The sequence below is a fragment of the Branchiostoma floridae genome, unplaced genomic scaffold (genome assembly GCF_000003815.2).
Source record: "Branchiostoma floridae strain S238N-H82 unplaced genomic scaffold, Bfl_VNyyK Sc7u5tJ_1439, whole genome shotgun sequence".
Taxonomy (NCBI): Eukaryota; Metazoa; Chordata; class Leptocardii; order Amphioxiformes; family Branchiostomatidae; genus Branchiostoma; species Branchiostoma floridae.
The window spans coordinates 345690-372759 of record NW_023365716.1 but is presented as its reverse complement, the minus strand read 5'-3'; the positions used below and the strand labels follow the sequence as shown (position 1 = coordinate 372759).

At 41.6% G+C, this 27070-nt stretch overlaps 5 protein-coding genes across 6 annotated transcripts in view; 3 read left to right on the top strand and 2 right to left on the bottom strand.

Moving 5' to 3' along the window:
- Positions 1–12990, top strand: part of LOC118407684 (death-associated protein kinase 1-like) — a 20486-nt gene extending 7496 nt beyond the window's left edge. The window contains exons 7-17 of the mRNA XM_035808200.1: positions 721–819; positions 4219–4317; positions 5167–5265; positions 6990–7052; positions 7347–7481; positions 7663–7908; positions 8143–8251; positions 8400–8563; positions 8845–9033; positions 10770–11565; positions 11789–12990. Of these exons, the coding sequence (XP_035664093.1) occupies positions 721–819; positions 4219–4317; positions 5167–5265; positions 6990–7052; positions 7347–7481; positions 7663–7908; positions 8143–8251; positions 8400–8563; positions 8845–9033; positions 10770–11565; positions 11789–12081 (2292 nt within the window). The 3' untranslated portion in view covers positions 12082–12990. The remainder of the gene's footprint in view (positions 1–720; positions 820–4218; positions 4318–5166; positions 5266–6989; positions 7053–7346; positions 7482–7662; positions 7909–8142; positions 8252–8399; positions 8564–8844; positions 9034–10769; positions 11566–11788) is intronic.
- The window catches only part of LOC118407668 (tropomyosin-1-like), a 1169601-nt gene that overhangs the window by 797934 nt on the left and 344597 nt on the right, over positions 1–27070 (bottom strand). The gene's annotated exons all lie outside the window — the stretch shown is intronic.
- Positions 1–27070, top strand: part of LOC118407610 (zinc finger protein 25-like) — an 865280-nt gene that overhangs the window by 525263 nt on the left and 312947 nt on the right. The window lies entirely within an intron of this gene.
- The window catches only part of LOC118407627 (zinc finger protein 525-like), a 976997-nt gene that overhangs the window by 645913 nt on the left and 304014 nt on the right, over positions 1–27070 (top strand). The window lies entirely within an intron of this gene.
- LOC118407641 lies at positions 13460–17197 on the bottom strand. Of its 2 annotated transcripts, XM_035808151.1 has the most exons (7): positions 17028–17197; positions 16539–16598; positions 16076–16263; positions 15570–15717; positions 14998–15070; positions 13610–13642; positions 13460–13570 (listed from the first exon to the last, which is right to left on the bottom strand). In XM_035808151.1, the coding sequence occupies exons 1-7, from the start codon at positions 17187–17189 to the stop codon at positions 13470–13472; spliced, it is 765 nt and encodes a 254-aa protein (XP_035664044.1). In that variant the 5' UTR covers positions 17190–17197; the 3' UTR covers positions 13460–13469. The 2 variants fall into 2 exon arrangements, with proteins under 2 accessions (XP_035664044.1, XP_035664043.1); XM_035808150.1 differs by having other exon boundaries at positions 13460–13642.

The window sequence follows — 27070 nt, the reverse complement described above, 5'->3', positions numbered from 1 at the left end:
TTTGGTGTTCGGTAGTCCGTTCCCCCTAGCGATCTTTCCGTTTCTCCCCACATACGTCTCACCACACTCTTCACATGCAAAGTTATATATGACGCCACACTTCTCACTGGGCAGTTAAGGGTCTTTTGGTCTCACAGGGGCATTACGTAGAGTGTAGCCTTTTAGAATATTTTCATTTCATTGTAAATGATTTAAACGTGCATGTTAATAAAGTAGACCCTCCTGTTATGTTATGACAATAACCGAATCCTTAGCCTTCATTGCTTCAAGTCTGCATTATTGACCAATTATTGATACATGGCCTCCGACTTCATTAACCATGCTTATGGCGTTATGACTGTATAACCAATAGACATTGTGGTTTGTGATCGATCCACAAACCTGACCATGTGATATTACAAGGTATCCGCTCATGATCAGAACTTTCTTGTTTTCAATGCTTTAACCGTTGTGTTACAAAGCGGTGACAAAATTCTGCATGAAGCGTGTAGGTAGGTCATTACAATTCTTAACAACCAAGCATATAACGTTATGACTGTATAACTTATTTAAATTGTGGTTTCGTAATCAATCATTATATATCCATCAGGGTTATGACATTCTGGCTGTATAAACTATAAAAATTAGTGTATGTGGTTGGTCCCAAAAGTCTGATATTACAAGGTATCCGCTTATAATCAGACCTTTGATTTAAGCATTGCTTTAACTGTTGTGTTACAGGGCGGATGGACAGGTCTGCATAAAGCGTGTTGGGGAGGTCATGACAAGGTTGTGGAGCTGCTCATCAAAAACGGAGCTGATCTTAATGTGACTAACAAGGTAACAATGTAAAATAACGGCCTATAACAAAGCTGAAGATTAACTAAATCAATTAACCCTATCTAGACCGGGGGGGGCTAAAAGTGCCTGCGCCAACTTTGACGTCGTATAACTGCCAAACGACGTGTGCTAGGACCACAAAACTTGGTGACTTTGCCTAAAATATTGTTAACAACAATTCTGCGAAAAAATTTTAGTTTGTGATTTTTCGTGTTGCCATGGCAACGGGTTTCTGACAGGCATATTTTACCAAATTTACTAATTTCAGTTTGAATTATGGGATTTCATAGTTTTATTGCTAGACCAAACTTGTTAATCTATATCATTAAGATCCTGTGTAAATTTAAGTTACATTGCTAACTAATCATTCATAATTTATGCTAATTTGATGACGTCATGGGTCAAAATCCAAGATGGCGGACAATGCCATTTTCAACGATAAATACATGTTATTTTTACTCAAATTCCGTCCAAATCTTTTATTTTTTAACAAAACACAATCATTTGAACCTTTTTAGTCCACTTCCATTGGGTTTTGGGGTTATATGTGGAAAAAATCGTATTTTAGAAAATTCAAGCTTGTCGATCCAAGATGGCGGACAAATGACGTCATTTTCTGACGTCATATTGGCGTCAGTGTCGTCGTAATTGGTAACAAAAGACTTGGCAGACTTAGACACCAATAAGATAACCTTTATAGTCATCGTTTTCTTTAATACCTTTAAGTATAACGGAAATTTCATATTTAGACGATTTTAGCCTAAAATATGACATTATGACGTCATAATTACGTCGTATTACGTCATAACGATATCAAACTCACAGAAAATATAAAACTTTACTAGTACATCATCCCCTCTAAATTTGGTGATCGTAACCCAAGCCGTCTTGAAATTACGAAGGGGGGGGGGTCAAAAGAGCCCCCCCGGTCCCAGGTATCCCAAAAAAGCCCGGTCTAGATAGGGTTAAAGGTTAATGACCCGCCTGAAGCGGTTACGCTGTCAAAACTCCTTCGCTCCCTGGGTGGTTATAGATCACTAAGCAGGTGTTAGGTCACTGCAAATGTCGGGGAAAACGGGTCATTTACGTTAAATAATTTGAATGACTAATTCAAGGAGACGAATTGAAGTGAGCTGAGACAAGGCACGTCTTTAGATAAAGATAGAAACGTCATCTTAAGAATATTTTCGTTGCATTATCAATGATTTAAACGTGCGTTCTAATTAAATAGACTCTCCTGTTATGTTACGATAATAGCCGAAGCCTGTTATGTTATGATAATAACCGAATCCTTCGCCTTCCTTGATTTCTATTTATGGTGTAGAGAAAATGCTGCAAGGCCTTAATCCATCCAAAGCATCCGGGCCAGACCAAATACCTCCTTGGTTCCTCAAAATGACAGCCAGTGAAATCGCACCTGTTTTAACTAACATTTTCCAACAATCGCTTGACACAGGAGAGATTCCTAAAGACTGCAGAGATGCAAATGTATGCGCCATTTTCAAAAAGGGAGATAGAGCGGTCCCCAGTAACTACAGACCAGTTTCACTTACCTGTATTTCCTGTAAACTACTTGAACACATTATCCATAGCCATATAATGAAACACTTAGAAGGCCACAATGTACTAACGGACTACCAGCATGGTTTCAGAGCAAAGCGATCCACAGAAACACAGCTTATTTTAACAGTACACGACATAGCTGGGGCACTGAACAACAAAAGACAAGTGGATCTAGCAATTCTTGATTTTACTAAAGCCTTTGACAAAGTCCCACATAGCAGACTGATATCAAAACTAGAGCATTATGGAATTCAAGGTACCACACTTAATTGGTTAAAGGCTTTCCTAACGAACAGAGAGCAAACTGTAGTGGTAGAAGGGAGGGCCTCAGCTCCAGTTAAAGTAGCGTCTGGAGTTCCGCAAGGAACTGTCCTGGGACCATTGCTCTTCCTCTTGTACATAAACGACTTGCCAGACCAGCTCGATTCAAGTGTGAGGTTGTTCGCAGATGACTGCCTGTTATATGTAGAGCTCTCTACAAAGGAAGATTCACTACTTCTCCAGAAAGATCTGAACACCCTGGAAGAGTGGCAAAGGAAATGGCTTATGCAGTTCAATCCGGGTAAATGTTATATCATGCACATAACAAACAAACGAACCCCAAATGTATCCCCCTACCAGTTCTGTGGTCAGACATTAGCAACCACAAAAACCCACCCATACCTCGGTGTTACATTAACAACTGGACTGAAGTGGGGTGTCCATGTTAACAAAATAACAACCAAGGCTAAACAGACACTGGGAGTAATCAAACGCAACTTGTGGGCATGCCCATCCAGGGTAAAATCACTTGCATACACGTCACTGGTAAGACCAAATCTTGAATATGCTGCAACAGTATGGGATCCGTATACAAAGAAAGACAAAGATAAACTGGAAAGGGTACAGAACCAAGCTGCCAGATTCTGTACAAACAACTACAGCAGAGATGCTAGTGTTACCAAAATAAAAACAGATCTGCAGTGGACATCACTTGAAGACAGGAGGAAAATGTCCAGACTTTGTATGATGTACAAAATGACCAATAAGCTGGTGGACGTACCGACTGATAAGTATCTAACACCAGCTCAAAAACGAACTAGAAACAGTCATGCTTTCAAGTACCAGAGTTACCAACCTAGGATTGATGTGTTCAAAAATTCCTATTTCCCCAGAACTGTTGTAGAGTGGAATATGTTATCACCAAGCACAGTAGGGGCGTCTTCTCTGGATAGTTTCAGAGAACACTTGCATATAGATGTGCAAAAGTTAGGTGTGATGAGTCGTTCAGTGTAATATAACCAGCTGCTGCCGCGCCGCGTGCCTGCGAAGCTGGTGTGTTACGCTGAAGGGCGGTTATACCGGCTATATAGATACAGATACAGATACAGACAGATTCCAGTCCGCATTATTGACCCATTATTGATTGATACACGGCCTCCGTCTTCATTAACCATGCTTATGGCGTTATGACTGTATAACCGACAGACATTGTGGTTTGTGATCGATCCACACAACCTAACCATGTGATATTACAATGGATCTGCTCATGATCAGACATTTCTTGTTGACATTGCTTTAACTGTTGTGTTACAAAGCAAAGACACAATTATGCATGAAGCGTGTAGGTAGGTCATTACAATTATTTACAACCATTCATATATTGTTATGACTGTAAAACTTATTTAAGATGTAGTTTTGTAATCAAGCATTATGTACCCATCAGGGTTATGACATTCTGTCTATGTGAACTATAAAAATGAGGGTCTGTGGTTGGTCCAAAAAGTCTAACAGTACAAGGTATCCGCTTATGACCAGACCTTTGATTTAAGTATTGTCTGAGCTGTTGTGTTACAGTACGGAGACACAGGTCTGCATAAAGCGTGTAGAGAAGGTCATGACAAGGTTGTGGAGCTGCTCATCGAGAACGGAGTTGATCTCACTGTGACTAACAAGGTAAGAATTTAAACTAACAGGCTATAACAAAACTGCAAATTAAATCAATTAAAGGTTAATGCCCCGCCTGAAGCGGCTACGGTGTCAAAATGCCTTCGCTCCCTGGGTGGTTATAAATCACTGAGCAGGTGTTAGGTCACCGCAAACGTCAAGTCAAGAACGGGTCATTGACGTTATTGTTTATATAGCTCATTCAAGAAGACACAAAAAGTGAGCTGACGCAAGGCACGTCTTTAGATAAAGAGATTAACTTCACCTTAAAAATATTTTCATTTTGTTGCAAATGATTTAAACGTGCATTTTAATAAAGTAGACCCTCCTTTCATGTTATGGTAATAACCGAATCCTGTTATGGTATGATAATAACCGAATCCTTCGCCTTCATTGATTCAAGTCTACATGTTTGACCCATTATTGATTGATACACGGCCTCCGTCTTTATTAACCATGCTCATGTCGTTATGACTGTATGATCGATAGGCATTTTGGTTTGTGATCGATCCACACAACCTGACCATGTGATATTACAAGGTATCCGCTCATGATCAGACATTTTTTGTTGACAATGCTTTAACTGTTCTGTTTCAAAACGAAGACACAATTCTGCATGAAGCGTGTAGGGGAGGTCATTGCAATCTTAACAACCAAGCATATAACGACATGACTGTATAACGTATTTAAATTGTGTTTTCGTAATCAATCATTGTATACCCATCAGGGTTATGACAGTCTGGCTGTATGAACTATAAAAATGAGGGTTTGTGGTTGGTCCAAAAAGTCTGATATTACAAAGTATCCGCTTATGACCAGACATTTGATTTAAGCATTGCTTTAACTGTTGTGTTACAGAATGGAGACACAGGTCTGCATAAAGCGTGTGAAAGAGCACATGACAAAGTTGTGGAGCTGCTCATTAAGAACAGAGCTGATCTCAATGTGACTAACAAGGTAAGATCTAATCGTGGGGCCGCGTAGCACAGTGGTATTGTATTCGGCCCGTGATCGAGAGGTCGCCGGTTCGAATCCGCCTACCGTGTTGCCGGTCTTGTGCCCTTGGGAAAGGCACTTTACACGACTTTCCTCACTTTACTCAAGTGAAAAATGAGTCGTCCCTCGGATAGGACGTTAAATGGAAGTCCCGTGTATGGGGAGAGCCATACCCCATGCACGTTAAAGAACCCCCACACGTGCGATGGTGCGGTGTGCGTTGGTGCAAATCCTTCTGTCGGGAGTTGGTGATTCACTTCAAATCACCCGGATGGAGGCCTGGCGAACCTCTGTCTCGTATCAGCCACATGGTGAATTACATCATTCACCCGGACGGGAGATCTGGCGCATCCCCGTCTTGTAATTAGCCTACGAAAGGGTATGTCACCCCGTAAGGGGCGGTATAACCCCGTCGTGTGTAGACATGTGCGAACATGTCTACATTTGATCACGTCGACCGATGATGATGATGAAGATCTAATTAACCCTCAAACCACCGTTCCTTTTTTGTGACGTAGATTACGGTATGGGGTCAAAACTGACCCCATATATATAGTGTTTTGTACAAATACAGCTTTTTTGGTGTCTCTTTTTGTGATTTGTATATATGTTACGTTTCCTTAATCTATGTTGGACAGTTTGACATAATAAGGTGAAAATAATTCAACATTATCATAATTTATGCAAAAGATCTTGAGGACCACATTTTGCACTAACACTATTCAGACCTGGTAGGTTTTTTTATTATGCCTGCACCAAATTCAATGCCGCATAGCCCCTGAGTGGCTTATGCTAGGGCCACCAAACTTGGTTACTTTTCAGAAAATGTTAATAGCAAACATTTTAATTGAATAAAAAAAATTCATCAGTTTTCATGTTGCCATGGCAACGGAATTCTGACGGACATTTATTACGAAATTTTCTAAATTTGGCTTAAACATTCAAATTTTAAGATTTTCTTGGCAAACCACACTTGTTCATGACATCTTTTCAAATTCAATGTAAATTTCATAATTCAATGTTCATCATTTATGCTAATTTGATTACGTCATCAGTCAAAATCCAATATGGCGGCCGATATTTGCTAGATGGCGTCATAACGTCGTCATATAACATGATAATGACAGAAAAGTTGTTACCATAATTCTGTTTCACATGTACATCATTCTCTGAAAATTTTGTGATCATATGATAAGTTGCTTATGTGTAGGTCTCAAAAGTTTGTTTAAATCAATACTGGTGTCAGTTTTGACCCCACATGACCATGCATAAACTTTCTACGATAACTTAATCAACAATGAGCCAATTTGGTAAAAACATAGTTATAAGACATATACACAAACATACTCATAAGAGGAAATTTGTTTTCGACCAGAAATGCGATAATAACACATATTAATATACGCCTGGGGTAAGTTTGACCCCATACGGTGGTTTGAGGGTTAAATGCTAATAAACTGAATAAGCCCTTTTGCATTAGCAGCTCGCCATATTTTATCAAGGTTGCCATCATGGCTTCGCCTCATTCCAGGTAGCGCAGATGTCATCTGAGCAGGGTTATGAATGGGATAGAAACGTTACAAATATGTCTATATTCACTTGACTACTCTCACGTTTTCTTACAAGAGGATTCAATGTGCAGATTGGTTTAACACGTCTGAAAGTTCTCCATTATCTGATTTCAGAACAACAAGCGCCCGGTTGACGTTACTGCAGGACTGGGCAAAGATACACAGTTATTGCTGGAGGTAAGCTATGCAGCTCCTTATAACTATCTCACTGTGAACTGCAGATGAAGATCCAAGCAGGATTTCATACAAGACACGTTAGAACTGCGACAACATCTTCTTCTAATGGTCACACAGTCACATAGCAAACCACACGCACGACAGATAAATTTTATCGTAATACTATTGTTCATATCGCAACAGAGCAAACGTTTTCAAGATAGATCTTTGTCTTTCAAGTTATTGTTACATCAAATCATTTGAATGGCAACTGATCACCTGACAAAACGTTAATCGTTCACGTTCTGTCCCCAGACAGAAACACGGAAACAGGCTGAGTACAGCGAGCTGGTCTCCTCCGTGGGGTCTGAGGAGGGAACAACAGTCAAACTGTTTCTCTGTGGAGACGGGCAGGTCGGAAAAACATCTTTGCGAAAGATTCTGAAAAAGGTAAAAATCCACAAACAATCAATTCAATCAATGATAGATAAACAGGGCAAAATTTATGATAAACTATTTTGACAAAATGTATCAATATATTTTACATTTATAAAGTGCAGTGAATTCCACAGCGTTTAATGATTCAGACTCTGACGTCATTGCAAATCAGTGAAATTACAAAAAATTCCAGACGGGCGTCATCGTTGTTGCTTTCTGGAACATAAAGAGGAGGGTCAGACAACAAGACGTTTTTAACCCCACCCCGGGGGTGCATGTATCCAGTAAAACCGTGCCGGGAATCGGGAGACTCAGTCTGCATGACTTCGCAGGACAGGCACAGTTCTACGTCACACACGCCATGCTGCTCCGCACCACTAACGCCATCTTCCCTGTCGTCTACAAAATCACGGATGGGGAGGACGAACAGAAACGGCAGGTAGGATTAACCTTTGAACAATGTTTGCAATTTGCATGAAAGACAACAGCTCATTGTCTTAGTACTAATGCTGATTTGGGAGTGGAGACAAATATCTATGATTAAAGCACTGGTAGAGATGCCTGTTTAAGACAAACTGCTATGCTTTTAATCCTGAGACAAATTGATACACTTTACTGTTTTCTATAATTATATAGTACCTTTTAAGTAAGTAAAATGTTCTTTTATTCGCAGGTCCACGGCTGGCTGAGCTTCATCCACTGCAGTAACGCAGATCCCACCAACAAACCCCGGATTATCCTGATCGCCAGTCATGCGGACAAACTACAGGACCAGGAAGCAGGTGAGGTGAATTCAGAGTGGGCCTATTTGATATATTTTATAGTGCTTGATTATTTTGCTTCCTTGCAATTGGTCAAATTACGTAAGTATTAGACCCACGCGTAATCTTAATAGTATCTGTGCAATATCAATACGATTTCTACCTGTAGGTATGCGCCGGGCTAAAGCTCTGGTGGAACACTACAGGAAACTGTTCCAGGAGTCACTGATTGTGTCACAGGAGGTGTTCCTCATCAACTGCCTGGAGGCGGGGTCTCCTGGGATACAGCGGCTGCGAGAGGTGCTGGCAGCATTCAGGGACGACATGTTGAAGGTACTGAACAGAAAGCTTTGGAATTCTTTATATTTGGTATGAAATCTCAACCTCAGGTGTAGACAACATATAACCCCACATGTAGGTATGATATTACTTGAGATTTATTCCAATGAAAGGGTAATAGCCATCTCTCATGTATGACAAATTATTAACTGCGACACCCACGATCGTTTGTGATGTTTGGTCAGTTTCGATATACAATAGAAACCCTTTCTATAACTCATCAGTCTCGCACTATGTATAGTAGTAGACACCAACTACATTTCGAATATTCACAGCAAAGACCACAGGTCCCAAAGGTCTGTGTCCAGATATTGACACTGATTGAAAGCCGGAGGCAGGAAAGGAAGATGTTTCCAGTGATGGAATGGCAGGACTTCCTGACAGCTGTCAGGCAGGCAACGTATGGCACCCTTGAGTCACGTATCGTACACCTGGCGTCATCTTACCTTCACGATGAGGGGGAGGTATGTTAAAGTATTTGTTTATTCATAGAAAATTTCTTAAAGAGTCGCTATTTAGAGCTGTGCTAAGTAACCTTACGGCATTGACTTTTGTGGCTTTAGAAATTAACCTCAACTGCATTATAACAAGATCTGCTTTTTAACCTCTGTCATGGCAGGAACAACCGACAAAATCTCTGTGTAACTATTTTCTCCAACCACCAGATCAGGTCGAGGGACTACGTACATACGTAGGCAGGGCCTAGCAAAAATTTGTTTTGGTTACAGTCCTGAAAAAAAAGTCTCTAACAAGGTCTTCATTTGGCCGAAATTATCCCAAAATCCATTTCAGCTATGTGAAGTTAATGTGCATTGTACAAGCACAAATATATCAAAGGATCAAAGTAATACAATTAATACACATTCTTTTATATAACGACTGTTCCAAAGCGGTCTCACTAAATACCGAAAACAACCGAAAACAACTTGAAATCTACCGAAAACAACCGAAAACAACTTAAGATCTACCGAAAACAACTCGAAAAATACCGAAAACAACTCGAAACCGCCTAAAACATGTCAAAACAATCATGAACAACCGATCAGAACTCGAAAACAGCCGGAAAACAACTAGTAAACAACTACTTATGTCTATTTTATCTTCATCTACTGGTTACTATCCATTGAATTATTTTCCCCACGGCCGAGAGAGAGAATGGGGTGATTTTGAATGAAGGATTCTTCCAGCAGAGGGGATGTAGCTGGTGAAAATACCTTTCCATCACGCGCTGTTTTACGGTGTAGAGCAGAATCCTTATTTTGATCATCCAGAAAATGGGGCCTCTGTGGTAATACACGTTTGCGTTTTTTCCATTTAAACTGATTTGTTGTGGCAGCGGAAATGCGTTATAATTGAGCAAGAAATATATTAGATTGCTTTGGTTGCTAGTAAAAATATGTAGTACACATTAGCTAAATAGGCAGCAGAATTTGCCAGCAGTAATTAATAAGCAAACCTATTTTCCAAGCAGAGGTTTCATCGGGGGATAGTAGTGACTGCGATTTCTTGTTGCGGCCAAGTTGCTGGCCCCTACCGTTACCTCTGCTTGGAGTTACACAATAGATGCCAAGTAGTATAGATATCCATTGATGAGTTTGCGAGTTGACCAAGCAGTCCCCGTGACAGGATCCGTGAATCTGAATTCGATCATTAATATATTCGGACAGTCAAATTAGATCATTGACTTTATTATTTCTAATATTGTACTAATAACATGGGTCGTCAAACAAATAAATCCATCCTAGCCTAGCTCCTGTCCAAAATAAAGTCAAAATTATTAAATAATAGCCCAGTTAAATAATTGTTTGTTGTTGATGGTTGTGTCGAGTTGTTTTCGGTTGTTTTCGGTAGTTTCAAGTTGTTTTCGGTTGTTTTCGGTAATTAGTGAAAGTTGTTTTCGGTTGTTTTCGGTATTTAGTGAAAGTTGTTTTCGGTTGTTTTCGGTATCTAGTGAAAGTTGTTTTCGGTTGTTTTCGGTATTTAGTGAAAGTTGTTTTCGGTTGTTTTCGGTTGTTTTCGGTAGTTTTTGGTTGTTTTCGGTTGTTTTCGGTATTTAGTGAGACCCGTTCAAAGCTCTTATCTGTACATAATGACAGTCACAATCAATAGTTATACATCTACCCAGTTGCTTGAGTAACTGTTATCTCGTGTGAAAAGAAGTTACATTTTCGTCTACCATTTGCTCAAATATTTCACATAGATCATCTACCTTCGCCGCGAAGCTGACTCGTCGGTAGTACTAGACCCCAAGTGGCTTTTCACATCCGTTTTGGGGTCCTTGCTCGCCCCGGACAACTTTCCAATCGACAAGGTTGAGAGGACTGCCGACGATTACGTCACCGTTGAGGAGCTTAAACGTGTCTTCAGTGCCGTGGCCGACATCCCTCTGCTGATCAAACTTCTCCAGGACTTCCAGCTCTGCCACACGTACAACGGTCGCACCTTCATCCTCCCCAGCCTGCTGCAGCAGGAGATGGAAGAGGCGGCGTGGTCTCCTGTGTCCAGCAAGGCTGTCTACTTTGGTCTCCAGATCCAAGGTCGCCAGGAGATCGACAGCTTCTCGTGCGACCTGTTCCCGCGGCTGCAGACGCTGCTGATGCAGGCGCACCCGGACAAGCTCAGCCGGCCTCTTCTGTGGAAGAACAGCGCCAAATGTACCGACGGGAAGGCCGACGCGCTGCTGCGGATCACACAGGACAAGAGACAGCTCAACATCTTCGTCAGGAGCACGAAAGGCTTCAGGAAAGACTGCAACTCCATCATGGACCTCCTGAAGAACATGACGTACCGCCTGCTGCACGAGACCAGCCCCGGATCCAGGTCACGGGACATGGTGCTCAGCGCCCTGGACCTCCGGGAACACAGACCCCAGCCTCACGCCTACAGCAGGGAAGAGGTGGAGACGGCGGCGGAGGAAGGCAGAGATGTCGTCCATCCTAAAAGGAACATTCCGGAAGATGTCAAGGATCTGCTTCTGCATCTTGACAGCCTGACAGGTGAGTTTACTGACCTTAGAATTTTAGTTATTTTTAAAAAAACTTAAGATTGCAATTGCCTTCTTGTTGATTGTTCCATTAAGACCATGGCTTGAAAGCCCGTTCAAGAGTTTTGTTTTTATGTTATTCATCGTTTGTTTAGTGGCGGTTGTCAGAATCAACGATAGATTCTAGTTATCAAAGAGCAAAAATTACTGACAATATACTTTTTGTCTGACGACAGGCATGCTGGGACGCGTTGCCCGGAAGAGGCCGGAGCTGGTGGAGACCTTACGTCACATCAACCCCATCCTGAACCACCTCCGCGCTGATGACGTCATCAACTTGGACGAGAACGACCGCATCCGGGCTGCCAGGACTCCCCAGGATGCAGCGCGCGAGCTACTGGACATCCTGGAGGCCAAAGGTGAAAGGGCATGTGTCAAGTTCCACTCAGTCCTTGAAACATGTGATAAGTTTGCTGCAAGCCTCATAGTGGAGGAAGAAATGTCTGAGGAGGGGGCAACAGCAAGTTAGATTGGCATTCAATAACAGAACCTTTGTAATAAGAATTTTGTTATTAGCCGTTCGTTACTCGCCTTTACAGAAATGAAGAAAACAAGACACTGAAACATCACCAATGCTGCCTTGAGGGCCAGGGTAATGCCTTGCTACATTTTGGAAATTAAGAATAAAGAAAACATGTGATTAACCTTGAGAGTTCCCATATTGAATCCTGTACTCAAGCTACAATTGTCTTACAGGATTTCAGGAGCTTGTATATTTTATCATCCGACTTTATCCGGCAAAGATACAATTTTCACCATTAATACGTTATAAGCATGCTGCAAGTCTTCCAGAGTAATGTGTGGGGAGGGGGGCTACAGCAACTTGGGGTTCAGTTACTCTACATTTTTATGTTATTAGCCGTTACGCCTTTTCAAAAGGCAAATTTGTTTGGCTCGTTATCCAACTAGGTTTTCCAGGTTAAGTCTCATGACTCTGCGACTTAGAGACTGACTGACTAACTACAGAATCTTAGGTAACCCAGTAAGTATCTCTATATACTTGTGTATATATGCATTTGGTGAATAGTGCATGCAAAAGGGATTTTCAATTTTACTAGACAATCGGCAGATAGATCAGATTACTTATACGCACTCTGCTTTATTGTTAAGGAAATGTGCGCAATATGAGCTTTTTTCATTTTGTTTGTATGTTATTTTCAATACATTAATAGAATGTACGTATAATTACGTTTCTTTGTTAGCAAATTATGTCCTATGGAATCTTATCTTTAACAATACCACTATACAACTAAGTATAATGAGTTTAGGTCCAAAGCACTTATTAGAGGTGGTGGTCAGAAATTAACTGTAAATAGTTCCTCGATATATACTTCCAACTGGACACATATTTTATACTGGATAAATAAGATATACGTGAATTATAATTATCATACGCACTACACTAGGTTTTGTATGAGTTTGATATAGGAACTTTACAAATAAACATTATAATTATCAAAAGTCTGCATCTCGATACTTGTATTGTTCACGGGACTCTTTGTCCAATTTATAGTCATTTATCTCTTGGAAGCAACAAGTACAATTCGCGCAACGTGTCCTCCTCCAATTTAACCTTTGTAATATTTTGATGACAATAATGTCAGTTGATTACAGTTGTAGTTGTCTAAAAAAAAGAAGCTTCCTTATGTCAAGTCAAGTCAAGTCAAGCAATGTTGGTTCTTCTGATCACCGAATCCAATATGTTCCTTGCGTTGTATCAATCCTTTACAACGTCTTGATGCGTTTAAAATCAATATGTAACCCCCTCATCCAATAAGCCAGGGTGCCGCCATCTTTCTACATCCTGGTATTTTATGACGTCATCTAGACGAGGCGGAAGCCATCTCGTTCGGTTTTTCACACGGAATCAGCAGGTATCGGGCCTTTCTTCTCTTCCTGCACACCTGGCGCCGCACCTGGGTCCACCTGGTAGGCAGGTGGCACCTGGGCCGGGTAGTACAGCTGGACAGGTGCACCTGCCGCACCGGGATTCTGGGCCACGAACACCTGCGGTTGGCTCCCCTGTGCACCTGGAGTTGGACGGGACGAAAACGATCCACTTTTAGCTAGTGACATTTGAATTAACGACAGTTGGATTATCTCGATGAAGATTGTTGGGTATTGGATTATCTGGATTTAGAGAAATTTAATGTGACGACACAAAATCGAATCAAACACTGTTTTATAGTAATGGAAACGGAGACGATGTATGACACATTTGCTAAACAGTTTAACCCTCAAGCACCCGACCTTTTTTTGCGACTAAAATGACCGAGTGGGGTCCAAAAATGTTTTGTTCATAAAATCTCAGTACCATTTCTTATCGGCTATCATTTTATATACATTGCTTCGTCAATGTAAGAGGAAGATTTTGAGATGTTAAGGTGTTGCTAATTCCAACTCATTATCATAATTTATGCACTAAACCTATTCCGACCAGATAGGGGAATTTTGAGGCCCTCAGCAACATTTATGTCGCATTACTCATGAACGGCTAGAGCTAAAGCTACGAAACTTGGTAATTTATCACGAAATATTGTTTGCAAAAGTTTTTGATCAGTAAAGTAAGTTTATCATTTTCGGCGGTTGCCATGGCAACCATATTCTAACAGGCATATTTTTGCCAAAATTTGACAATTTCAATTTAAACAAGGTTTTCTTGGTAAAATACACCTGTTTTCTGACAACAATTAAATTCTATGAAATTCAATGTAATTTTCATGACTTAAAATTTATAATTTATGCTAATTTCATGACGTCATTGGTCAAAATCCAAGATGGCCGCCCTGATTAAGTAAATGACGTCATAATGTTGTCACATTACATGTTGATGACACAGAAATTTTTGTGAGGATTTAGGGTTACATTCTTCTTATTGTCTGAACGTTCGGTAGTCATACTATAAATGGTTAAGGAGTAAGCCTCCAAAGTTCGTTTTAAAAACTGCACATTTTTGTTGGGGTCCATTTGGACCCCAGAGGGACTGAACACAAACTTTCTTTATATTTTCCACATTATTGTATCAATCTTTGCGAAAACTTAGGAGAAGGTATAAGACATATTGACTGACAAAGTCACGGAAGGATTTTTTCTTCAGATCAAAAATGTTCAAATGGCACTTCAAAATGTACGCCTGGGGTCCAAATGGACCCCACTCGGGTGTTTGAGGGTTAATATAACGAGTCTAAAATCGACGCTATTGTATCTATTGGGAAGAGGTAAAAGTATGACAATCAGAATGTACAATCAGCTCTTTAGTTTTGAGTCTACTTCATACACAAGTCGCCAATTTTCCCATACTGGAGCTTTCGGGCTGCCGGTTGCTTATCTTTTAACGCCACAAGCAAAATACATGAAGACACAAATAACAACGCTTGGTACAAACCCGGGTTTCCCTGCATGATCACAATGTTTCCCTGCGTTCCGTCCGGTACCGGGCCTGCAGCGTAAATCACTGTCTACAGAACAGATATAGAAAAATACAAACAGCTGGTTCAGGTGCAGTGGAATATAACCAGCTGTTGCCGCGCCGAAGGTCTGAGAAGCTGGCTAAACAGATATATGTACAGAAAAAGAGGCTCGTGTGTTACGCTGTTCAAAGGACGGTCATGTCGGCTATGTTGATTCAGATACAAACCTCGTTCGCGTGCATCATAAAAATCATTATAGCGTACACATCAACAACATATTCTGTGGTTGAAGCCACGAAATATACAAAACACACCTTCAATGCACCTACAATTTTGTAACTGCGGCCACGTGTGAGTAACCTTGTGGGACATTCAAACTGAGTAAGGCCGAAAATTTAGTGTGTGAGATGTTTTGTACCTTTTAGTGCCTACCGTAGTCTCTAGGACCATAGGCTAGCCACTTTCAATTCTCTGTGAGGTTCCGCAATTCCTTTTTATCAAAAGGGCGGAACGTTAGGTAACAACGGCAATGGTCTGCAGTACCCACCTGTCCCGCACCGCGTCGCATGGTGCAGAGTCCGACGCAGCTCATGATGGACACCGCGAACCCGAGCATGATTTCAATCACGGCCAGGACGATGTTCGTGGCGTGAAGGCCGATGGCGGACGCCCTGCAGTCGTAGGCCTTGAAATTCCTGGCGGTAAAATTTCAACCGTGAAAAGATCAATTTTAGCCTCTGGAAGGGGAGGGGACGCCCACAGGAACTAAGACTGACGGTTGAGAGAACAGTTACATCCAGACAGGCGGTTTCGCCGTTGGATGTCCCTGCGTAGGAGGATGTAGGCGTTTTTATCTAAATCACGTTATTACTTACCTCAATTCTGGTTCTTCGTATTGGACCGGGTTGTTCTTTTGACGCTCCTGGGCGGCATAGTACGCAAGAACTGCTCACAAGGGCATTCACCTTTGACACATTAATCCACAATGCATCACACTGCGCATTTGCCATTTAAACTGTGAATGGGCTCATAACAAGCCACTTCATAACATACCACAAGTCTGGTTCTTCGTATTGGGACGGGTTGTTCTTATAGTCTTGTTGTGCGATGTGGTAGGCTCGCCAGTCGTGTTGACGGCAGGCGTACACGTAGTGGTTCCACACGATTGCGATTGCCGCTATGGCGATGCAGCACACACACGCCAGGATCACGAATATACCCACAACCATGAAGGCTACGATCTGTGGACGGGTGGAGGGAAAATCAGTCAGAAAACAAGACGCCAATTGTCTATGACTGTATTGTACTTCTTTTCAGTGTCCCAAATATATCGCAAAAAAAGCAAAAAGTAAGAAAATACGTTACCCCCCCCCCCTCATACACACACACACATACACACATATACAAATACACACACAGCTACAAACACAGACACATACTCTCACACACACGCACACGCACACACTCCTACAAACACATTGTCACACAGTCACAGGCAAGAAATGATGTGACTTACCAGGCACTTATTTGTTGGTTTCTTTGCGCTGTTAACACCCAGAATGCCTGTCGTAAGGACCTGTAAAGACATCAACAGTCGACAGAGATCCATGTAAACTGTGAAAATAAAGTTTATTTCAATTCTTGAAAGGTGACCGCTATAGGTCAAAGTTAAAGTTCAAATGCTGAAGGATGGGTAGGGTAAGCACTTAAGTAAAGGCTTGGGACCTATCAGCCGTCTCCTCCAGACAAGGGCATTTATGAAATGTCCCAATGTTTTCACTGTTGAATGTTCTCGGGGGATAAAGTTTAAAGGTCAAGGTTCAGCGTTAAAGGTTAAAGGTTAGGGGGTGCGAAGCCTACCTCTGGGCCAGAGCATTGCCGGAATCTCCCAAGAATCTCACCTCTACGTGTTTGTCACTTCTGCGTGTTTTGGGGATACAGTTGAAAGGTAGAGGTCTTAGGTTAAAGGTTAGGTTAAAGTTCAAAGGTTAAGAGCGGAACCAACCAGCAGCCCGCTCCAGATAGGTGCGCTGATGAAGTGTCCCACAGCGCCCACGCCCCTAGCGGAGAAGTTGATGTCTGCAGCGACCCCTAGCGTGACGCTGAGGGACCCCAGGACCACCATAGCCCATCCCAGTCCGCGGACAGCCTTTGGTTCGTACGCCATGGCTCCTGCACACCAAACAAACAAACAAATTACAAGTCAATAGCAAAACAGTAGGGTAAGCAGAGTACTACAAATTAGTCCGCGGACGGCCCAAGTGTAACATGTTGTGTGTTTTAGCCTTGGGTTCGTACACCATGTCTTCTGCTCTCTAAACAAACAAACAAACAAATTACAAGTCAATCGCAATACAATAGGCCGGACAGAGTACTACGTATTAGTCCGAGGACGGCTCAAGTATCACTTGTGTTTTAGCCTTGGGTTCGTACGTCACGTCCTCTGCACTCTAAACAAACGAACAAACAAACAAATTACACGTCACTAACAAAACAATAGGGTGGTGAGGACGCTGCTTAGTCAGCGGTTGGCTCTGTTGCTATACGCCATGTCTTCTAAACTCTAAACAAAGAAAAACAAACAAAGAAATTACAAGTCAATTGCAAAAAAATACAGAAGCTCTGGTTTTGTATATATATATATATATATGTATATATATATATATATATATATATTTATATACTTGTATATATATATATATATATATATACACACAAGACCATGCGCTCTCGCTTTCTTAAATCGTGCCTGCTGATGTTATCAGATTTTTACAACTTACTTGCCGTGGAATTAATTTTCATATGTTAAATATAATAAATATAATAAATAAATATGTTACTGAACCTCCCCTCCCTCATGTCCATCATTAGACGTATCCAAACGTATCATAAAGCTAGACCTGGTGTGAGATTGAACCACATAAACACCCCCGATCCAGCAGTGTAGTATTCACGTGCCTTTAAATAGCACAGTTCAAAAACAAGGTCACACGCCTGGGCCTTTAATCGACCTTGACCCGGCCGCCTTCCCAAACCCTATTCACATACCGATGTCATGAAAACCAATACAATTACACATATTCGGAAATAGGGACACACACAGACATGCACATGCACACACACATACACACACGCACACACACACACACACACATACACACATGTACACACACACGCACACACACACACAGTTTTAAGGAGGTATTTAAAAAGCCAAAGATCTAATCATTCCTCCATCTGCGCTTCTTGGAAATCCGACGCTGAGTCATAAATGCCAGCCTAGATTATTAGATAGATCTGTACCATAGTGGAGGCGATTCTTCAAGCAGATGTTGGGTTGGGGTTTAGTACTAGTAGCCGTACTAATTCCGACATGCCGCTTCTATCAAAACCCCCTCCCTCAGTTTGGAGAATGAGAATCCCGGCCACAACAGTCCAGACCCAACCTCTGCTCGTAGAATAGGCGGAGGCTGCATGAAGGAATGAAGTACGAAATCCCCACTCCGGCCCCTATCACTGGTATCAGCACACGCATCTGGTGTGTATCCCATTTTCATCGCAAGTTTTCGTAGCCAACAGTTATTAGCAATACATAATCTTATTACATACACATACCGCTCACCTACTAACTAACGATGGTTACCGTTGGATCGAACGTAAAGAGTCCGTAAACAAACCGTACACTCGACGCGCTGGCAGCGTAGTGGAGGAGTCGGTCAGACAGAACGTTGACCTCTGAAGGGTTGTTGTTGTTTCAAACGGAAGTAAACGTCATTTTCGGGCGAGAGGTACGGGCTGTTTTTGGCTGGGGTTCAAGTTTGTCATTAGCTTTGTCCTCGGGTAACCTCTGGGAGCGACCACCGGAGTGGGGATTTCTTACAGCCTCCGCATATACTTACTTATTCACATTTTGATACTTGTTATTTTATGTACTACTGCTTTATTCCAAGTAAATGTTCTACTGTATAATTTACGCATGTTCGATGACAGCCAACATCAGTAATGCTTATTGGGATGCCTTCTGTATTGCTTTGTTCCAATTTCAATAAAATAACTGTAAATGTAAATTTAAGGCGGATCTTTTGGAACTTTTAACTTGTGAATCTTGGCGGTGGTTACAACACTGTAGTCACGGACAGAATGGCTGTGTACTACACAATACATGCCATACCCGGTTACCTATATTGTACATATGATACGAAATAGTTGTTGTAGTATTTACATGTAAGAGGCAAACACATGATTTGCTGTAGTGAAGAGGGTAATCAAGCATCATCATCAGCATTATCATAAGTAATCAATATATGGCATTAATCGTGAACTTGTCAAGAACCACCCAACTCTTGCTGTTATGGAAATACGTATAATAAAATGAAATTTCATCAATGTTCCTGCTCAAGTTCACGTAATGTCAGTTATGTTTTTTTTTTAAACGGGAGGATGGCTATGGTATTTCTTACCAGACCCTCTATGTACCAACCCTCCCTCGATTAATACCGCACGTTCCCTTGCTTTCATCAGAACCGTCAGTGTACCAACCCCCCCTCGATAAATACTGCACGTTCCCTTGCCATGCAACGGATTCAAACAAGCCTGAAGGCAGTCATTGTTCTTAGATTAGACAGTTTAACACACAGGTGACAGGCAAACACCTAAGTGACAGGTAAACACACAGGTAACTCAAGCATATCGCCAGGCATGCCATGACTAAGTCATTGACTCCAGCTCCCTGTTGGTAGACTTCCAAATAGGTGACACATTATCAGACATACTTATAGACAAATGTGAAACCTAATCAGTTATAATGACATTTTCAAGTTGCGAACATTTACTGTAGATACAATAAATAAGAACCTGCCACATGTGCGATGGTGCAATGTGAGCGGATCAAACCAATCCGGCCAAAACAGGGTAGGGAATTTCACGAGCAGCCTCGTAACCCCTGCTTCGCCTATTGAGTCAGTGAAGTCAAGCTTGCCTAAGCTTGATGTTTCTGACTTAGGGAGAAGAGATGCTGCTACAGTTATCGCTATGGGCCGCTCTTCATCTTCATGGTGGTAACATCAGGCCCTACGAATCTGATTTAAAAAAAGACACTTTGATACAAAGTTGACAGAGCTGAGTTAAAAGTTTCAATTTGAGTACAAGGTTGGTTTCCCCAAATTTGAAAGTTGTTGTTGAATATGAGGACCATCTGGATCATTCTGCAGGGTTTAATAGTGTTTCTTTGAAAACCAGTAGAGAAAAATTTTTGAGTTTTTGACCAGTATTTTATGCTTATCTGTCCCTGCCTTTGTTTCCAGCATGTAGACAGTCTGAGATTTTTATTAGTTTATGTATTTATGGGGGTTAATTCAGCCCTCCAGCTGGTGGGATAGTCACAATAGGGAGTATTTCCTCAGTGCGTTGCCCTGGGTTCAACGGATTCATTACTTGAACTCTGTTGTTTACTACTTAAATATTATATTATATTCCTTAATGTGAAACATTTATTACTAATAACTTCTTATGTGTCAATACGATGTTAAGACTGTTAAACTAACAGACAATAGTAAATATCATGATGTTACACATGGAAAGATTGTTACCCAAACTATTGGGGAAAGGGCAACACTTTGAGACAAAATGTGATCAGAAATAGCTCCATTACCTGCAGGGAAAGTACGCGCCTTAGTTTCCAACGTGTGACGTCATCACCACGAGACACAAGCAGGCACGTTTGTGGCGTGCTGCCAAGTGACATTGATCAATAACTACACTAACAGGATAGTTTTTCATTCATTCATTCACTCACTCACACATTCATTCATTCATTTATTCATCTTCCTTGGGATCTGCAATTTTAGGACAAACAAGTCTGAGAGCGTCAGGGTAACACGAGGCCGGTCGAAAAATTAATGAAAGAAAAGGTCACGATTTTTTCCCACCAACCTCTGCTTGGAGAGTGTACAAACCGACTGTAAATCATCATCGTCAGGTTAATTTGTCGCTTACGTGATACGCGCTTTGCTGTTTACATGGTGTACTTGTGTCCTCCAGTGGTGTGATCAAACCCAGTGGGTGGGACTCCTGTTATACACTGTATTCTTGGACAAGCCCACCGGTAAACTTATACTAAAGTTCCTTTCTCAATTGACACAATATCTAGTCCTGCCAGGGATTCAACCTCAGTACCACCAGAGTCAACCCTAACCACAAGAAGATAAATTTGTTCGTTCATTCCTCCATCCATCCGTCCATCCATCCATCCATCCATCCATCCATCCATCCATCCATCCATCCATCCATCCATCCATCCATCCATCCATTCATTCATCCATTCATTCATTCATTCATTCATTTATTCATTCATTTATTTTGTACATTGAAGGCCACCTTTTGTAGGTTGTTTAAATTCAGTAGTAGACAAAACAAGTCTGAGCGCGTCAGGAGTCACCTTAACCTGAAAGGCGTTGCCGCCACAGGTAAACATTCCTGACGGTATTAAAACCTAAGAAGGTTCTAGTTAGCTCCTTGGGGAATCTATTATTAGCTCACATCGCCATTTTGCTACATGGCAGCGTACACGGTCAGACCAGGTGAGACGACGGTCTTTCCGAGTTTTCTCTCTCCTCAACGTGCTGAATCACAGTACCTTCCCCTACCAGGATGGTAACAGTAAGTGTACATTTTGGGTAGTGGGGCTAATAATATGTAAAGTTTGTCCTGCCCTGCCTATGGTAGCTTCTAAGCTCGATCAGTAGGGACATTCCGCTGCCATTTTGGTCGGGACAATCCACAGGTGACGTCAGCGGACCTGGATTTAGTTGGGTACAAGAAAGGACGGAGTTGTGACGCCTGTTCTCACTGGACATTCGGCAGTGAACGATGTTCCCATGGCTTAAAGGACATCAGTGACTTACCCTTGATCCCTACGACTATACTATAGCTACAGGTACGTCGCAGCTATTTGGTACTTTTTACAAGACAGGAGGATACATATCTAACTGTTTAGACATGTAAGTAGCCATCAAAAATACCTAAATTAGAATTGTATCACCCTGGTTGAATAGATAGATAAATACATGAAGTATTGTTGTAGGGCTAATGTCAGGATTTGACTATAGAGATTATTGACTGAAGAAGGCTTTTAGTTATAATTGTTACATCCATGAAATGTCATGGAGGTTATATTTTCAGTAGCGTTTGTCTGTCTGTGTACAAGATAACTCAAGAATGGCTAGATGGATTGGTTTCATACTTGGTGTGTTGGTGGGGTGTGATGAAAGCCGGAAGATTTTGCTATATTGTGCTCTGAAGAAGCTATGGTCACGAATTTTGAGTATGAGATAGCTCTTGTGGTCAGAAATAAATGACATAAGTTTGAGCCCCCTAGCGACTAGTTTTTGGATAGCAGGGGCATTTTTGTCAAAAACTTATGAAGTGACTGCATGGTTTGGATTGTGAAAGTTTTCTATTTCGTTTATAAATGCGCCCCATTACGCAACTGCACTTCTAGTGTGTGCCGGATGCAGTTCTGTGACCTCCGCAGAGGGCCATTTCAAAGAGGGCGTGAGAAGACGATACGTCGGCAGGATTTTTCATTTTATATTTTGTGGCTTGTACCCTGAACTCAAACATATCCGTTTTTGGTATTTCAAACGTGCACCCTACTATATTTTTTCCGCGCCAGTCACCTTGTGGCCCTTAACTATAGAAAACCCCATAGGCCGAAAACTGTGTTCTGCTACCTCAATAGTAAAGCGCCATTTTTTGCACATGTCAACACCATGTGAGACGACGGCCTTTCTTAACAGTACTTTTTCTCATGAACGTGTTTGTTTTTTACAGTTTATTTCCCTACGCTACGCTATTTGGGCTAGTATCAGTAATTTGTTTTCTTTAGAAGATACCGCTACTACTTTTGAAGTACTTGGCCTCTCCTCTCAACAAGTTTAAAACCCCCGGGTCTAAATTCGGACGGGGCTCTCCAGAGTAGAATTTAGCGGAACTGGATTCGGTCTTGCACAATATTAAAGGACCGGCGGAACAGAGGTCTATTGTCCCTAAAGGTTGGGTCACACCTGCGTATATTTTCAAGTGCGCATGATTTCCGCATGAAATTTTGTCAATACGCGACCGAATTCCCGAAATTTGGAATTTTTTGAGAATGAATTAAATTGTACGTCGAGCCTATCTGGCGTTTGAAATACGACTTCAGCGTTTCCATTTCGCATGAGGTGCGTATGATTGCATCTGAAATGCGCAACAGAATTTTCCGTACTGCGAATAGATGCGTATGGGGTACGTAAGTTGGGCGTATTCCGGACGCACACAACGTCTACCGACCGCATGTCTGACGCACCTGGTGCTAACTGCATTCCAAACGCATTTCAGGTTTGTCAGAGGAACAGTTTCTGTTACAAATACTTTTGTTTGCGAGCATTGCCAGTAGAGTATTTTGGTTAGAGGAACACTTTGTACTAAGTATGCTTTTGTTTACAGGCAGTGCAAGTAGAACATTGACAAGTAAACAGTGAAGACTTTTTTTATTTATTTGCAAAGCAGTGAAGCAGTGACACTGTATTTTTACAGTAATTCGGGCTATCATTTACCTTAAAGAATTATGTGCACTGTTAAGATTGTGTTTGTTTTCACTTCCCCTATCATCTTAGTATTTCAACTGCTATAAAAATCACACTCATATACACCACATAACGTATTCACGTTGGGACCAGTTACATTCATGGTGTTCTGCAAGTTGTGACTATCTCTGCATGCCACCGGTACAAATTCGTCGGTCCTGGCCTGGATCTGTCATCTTGATATGATTTTTTTTGTCTGGACTCAGATGCACCTTCGTATCTATTCCAAATCTGGAGTGTGCGTTGATCACGCTATCAGTACGCGCAGTATGCGCAACCCGATCGCAGAACGCACGGTACTAAATCATGATCTATGTGTGCATTTTATTTATTGATTGATCTTTAGGGTAGTCCCTTCAGTTAACGTAGTAACTGATTTCCAAGGGAGCATTCGTTATACGGTCGCTCATGGTGCGTTGTGTCTGCGCTGTAAGAACGCTATGTACTCGCAATAACGCGATATCCGTGTATTATTGTGTATAAAGCGCAAACATGTAGCGTCTTCATAGCGCAATCGACCGACGTGGGACCAGTGTCTTGTGCATCCATAAAGGTGGGTTTACACCTGCGTATATTTTCAAGTGCGCGTGAGTTCCGCATGAAATTTTGTCAATACGCGGCCGAACGCCCAACATTTGGAATTTTTTTGGAATAAATTAAATTGTACGTCGAGCCCATCTGGCGTTTGAATTGCGACTTCAGCGTTTTTATTTCGCATGAGATGCGTATGATTGCAACTGAAATGCGCAACAAAATTTTCCGTACTGCGAATAGATTCGTATGGGGTACGTATGTTGGGCGTTTTCCGGACGCACACAACGTCTACCGACCGCATGCCTGACGCACCTGGTGCTAACTGCATTCCAAACGCATTTCAGGTGTGTCAGAGGAACAGTTTGTGTTACATATACTTTTGCTTGCGAGCATTGCCAATAGAGTATTTTTGTTAGAGGAACCCTTTGTACTACGTATGTCTTTGTTTACAGGCAGTGCAAGTAGAACATTGACAAGTAAACAGTGAAGAGGTTTTTTTTACTCATTTTCGAAGCAGTAAAGCAGTGACACTGTGCTTTTACAGAAATGTGGGCCATCATTTACCTTAAGAAATTATGTGCACTGTTAAGATTGTGTTTGTTTTCACTTTGTCCTTAATGATTTCCCCTATCATCTTAGTATTTCAACTACTATAAAAAATCACACTCATACACACCACAAAACCTATTCAAGATCTTTATCAAACACGTAAATTAAACAATTATGAAACCTTACGCCCTCTTTCAAAGTTGTAATATGGCTCTATCTCACCTCACCTCACCTATCCCTTGACCTCTGTGTGGGTCGTTGGGGCACCATGACTTCGTCCACTATAATGGCTCTATATTGCACCTTTATATCATGTGGTTCTACACACACAAAAAAAGTGCCATTATCAGCAAATTAAGTCAAATATCTGTTACACAAAATGGCACGTGTGTCACACAAATTGACCCAGTACTTGAGCAGGTTCCTTTACATCTTCCCGTCCCTGGAGGCTCTGTTGGGACCAGTGTCCTGCATTCATGGTGTCCTGCAAGTTGTGACCATCTCTCCATGCCCCCGGTACAAATTCGTCAGTCCTGGCCTGGATCTGACATCATAAACCGGAAGATTCCAAAAAAATCCCTATCGACCAGAGGGTTTGTCCATTCTGTCCAGAGCTAATAGAAGACGAATATCACTTTATGGTTGTATGTCCCAAATATTCCGATATACGCAATTCTCTATACAGAAGGCTGTCATTTTGTACACAAGGATTTATCCAAATGGACCTGAAGTGCAAATTCAAATACATGACATGTGACAATCCCTGCATGGCAGATATAGGAAAATATATCAAAGAAGGTTTAGACATTAGAAATTCCACAAATGATTGTAAAAGCCTCCAATGATTGTAAGAAACTTATCCCATAATACAACTCCTGTATTAGTTAGATAAGCCTTAACTAAAGTTAAGAGGTACAAAGTATGGCATCTACATAACTACAGTGCTATAAGCACTGTAGTTATGTAGATACCATACTTTGTACCTCGTACAATTGTTGTGCAATAAAGTTATATACATCTTGAGATGATTTTTTTTTTGTCTGGAGTCAGATGCACCTTCGTATTTATTCCAAATCTGGAGTGTGCGTCGATCACGCTATCAGTACGCGTAGTATGCGCAAAGCGATCGCAGAACGCACGGTACTAAATCGTGATCTATGTGTGCATTCGTTATACGGTCGCTCATGGTGCGTTGTGTCTGCGCTGTAAGAACGCCATGTACTCGCATTACCGCGATTTCCGTGTATTACTGCGTGTAAAGCGCAAACAAGTAGCGTCTTCATAGCGCAATCGACCGACGTGGGACTACTGTATTGCGCATCCATAACGTTTTGGGCACCAAACTGCGTACGAATGATAGTTTTGTGCATGTCCAAAACTATCAGACGAACTGGGCGTATATTTTCGTTAGCCTGCGTACGTGAAACTTTCTAAAGACGATTCAGATGCGATAGAGGTGCGACTTGTGCGTGCGGCCGCGTATTGAAGAAATTAGTCAAAATGTCGAAAAATGTCAAAACGGAACTCATGCGGCATGAAAATATACGCAGGTGTAAACCCACCTTAACGTTTTGGCCACCAAACTGCGTACGAATGATAGTTTTGTGCATGTCCAAAACTATCAGGCAAACTGGGCGTATATTTTCGTTTGCCTGCGTTCGTGAAACTTTCTAAAACGATTCAGATGCGTTTGAGGTGCGACTTGTGCGTGCGGCCGCGTATTGAAGAAATTAGTTAAAATGTCGAAAAATGTCAAAACGGAACTCATGCGGCTAGAAAATATACGCAGGTGTGACCCCACCTTAAGCTAGTGCTCTTTGCCGCACACACGCACGCAGTATAGCTTGTACGCAGTGGGGTGACTCGAGTGGCCTCGGGGATTCTCAGGTAGCAGCCTCAGAGTTCATGTCAAGAACTCTGTTGTAAACAACTTAAATATTACATTATATTCCGACGTTATTGTAAAGCAATGATTACCTCAGGTTTCCGATGTCTTAATGCGATGTTAAGACTGTTAAACAATCTAACAGACAACAGTAAATATCATGATGTTACACACAGAATGATTGTAACCCCAACTATTGGGAAATTGCAAAACTGTGACAAAATATGATCAGAAATAGCTCCGTTACCTGTTGGGAAAGTACATGCCTTAGTTTCCAACGTGTGACGTCATCATCACGAGACACAAGCAGACACGTTTGTGGCGTGATGCCAAGTGACATTGATCAATAACCACACTAGCCTAGGGTACCACATTCGGTACGGTCGGGATAGTTTTTCATTCATTCATTCATTCATTCATTCATTCATTCATTCATTCATTCATTCATTCATTCAC

Bases quoted from the DNA above. Each gene is read 5' to 3' on its own strand.
- LOC118407641 (XM_035808150.1), bottom strand. From the start codon at position 17,189: ATGGCGTACGAACCAAAGGCTGTCCGCGGACTGGGATGGGCTATGGTG. The intron at 15,718-16,075 runs GTATGTTATGAA...TTTTACCGCCAG, and splicing joins TACGAAGAACCAGACTTGTG to GAATTTCAAGGCCTACGACT. The intron at 13,643-14,997 runs GTTTGTACCAAG...GTCCAACTCCAG, and splicing joins GATCATGCAGGGAAACCCGG to GTGCACAGGGGAGCCAACCG.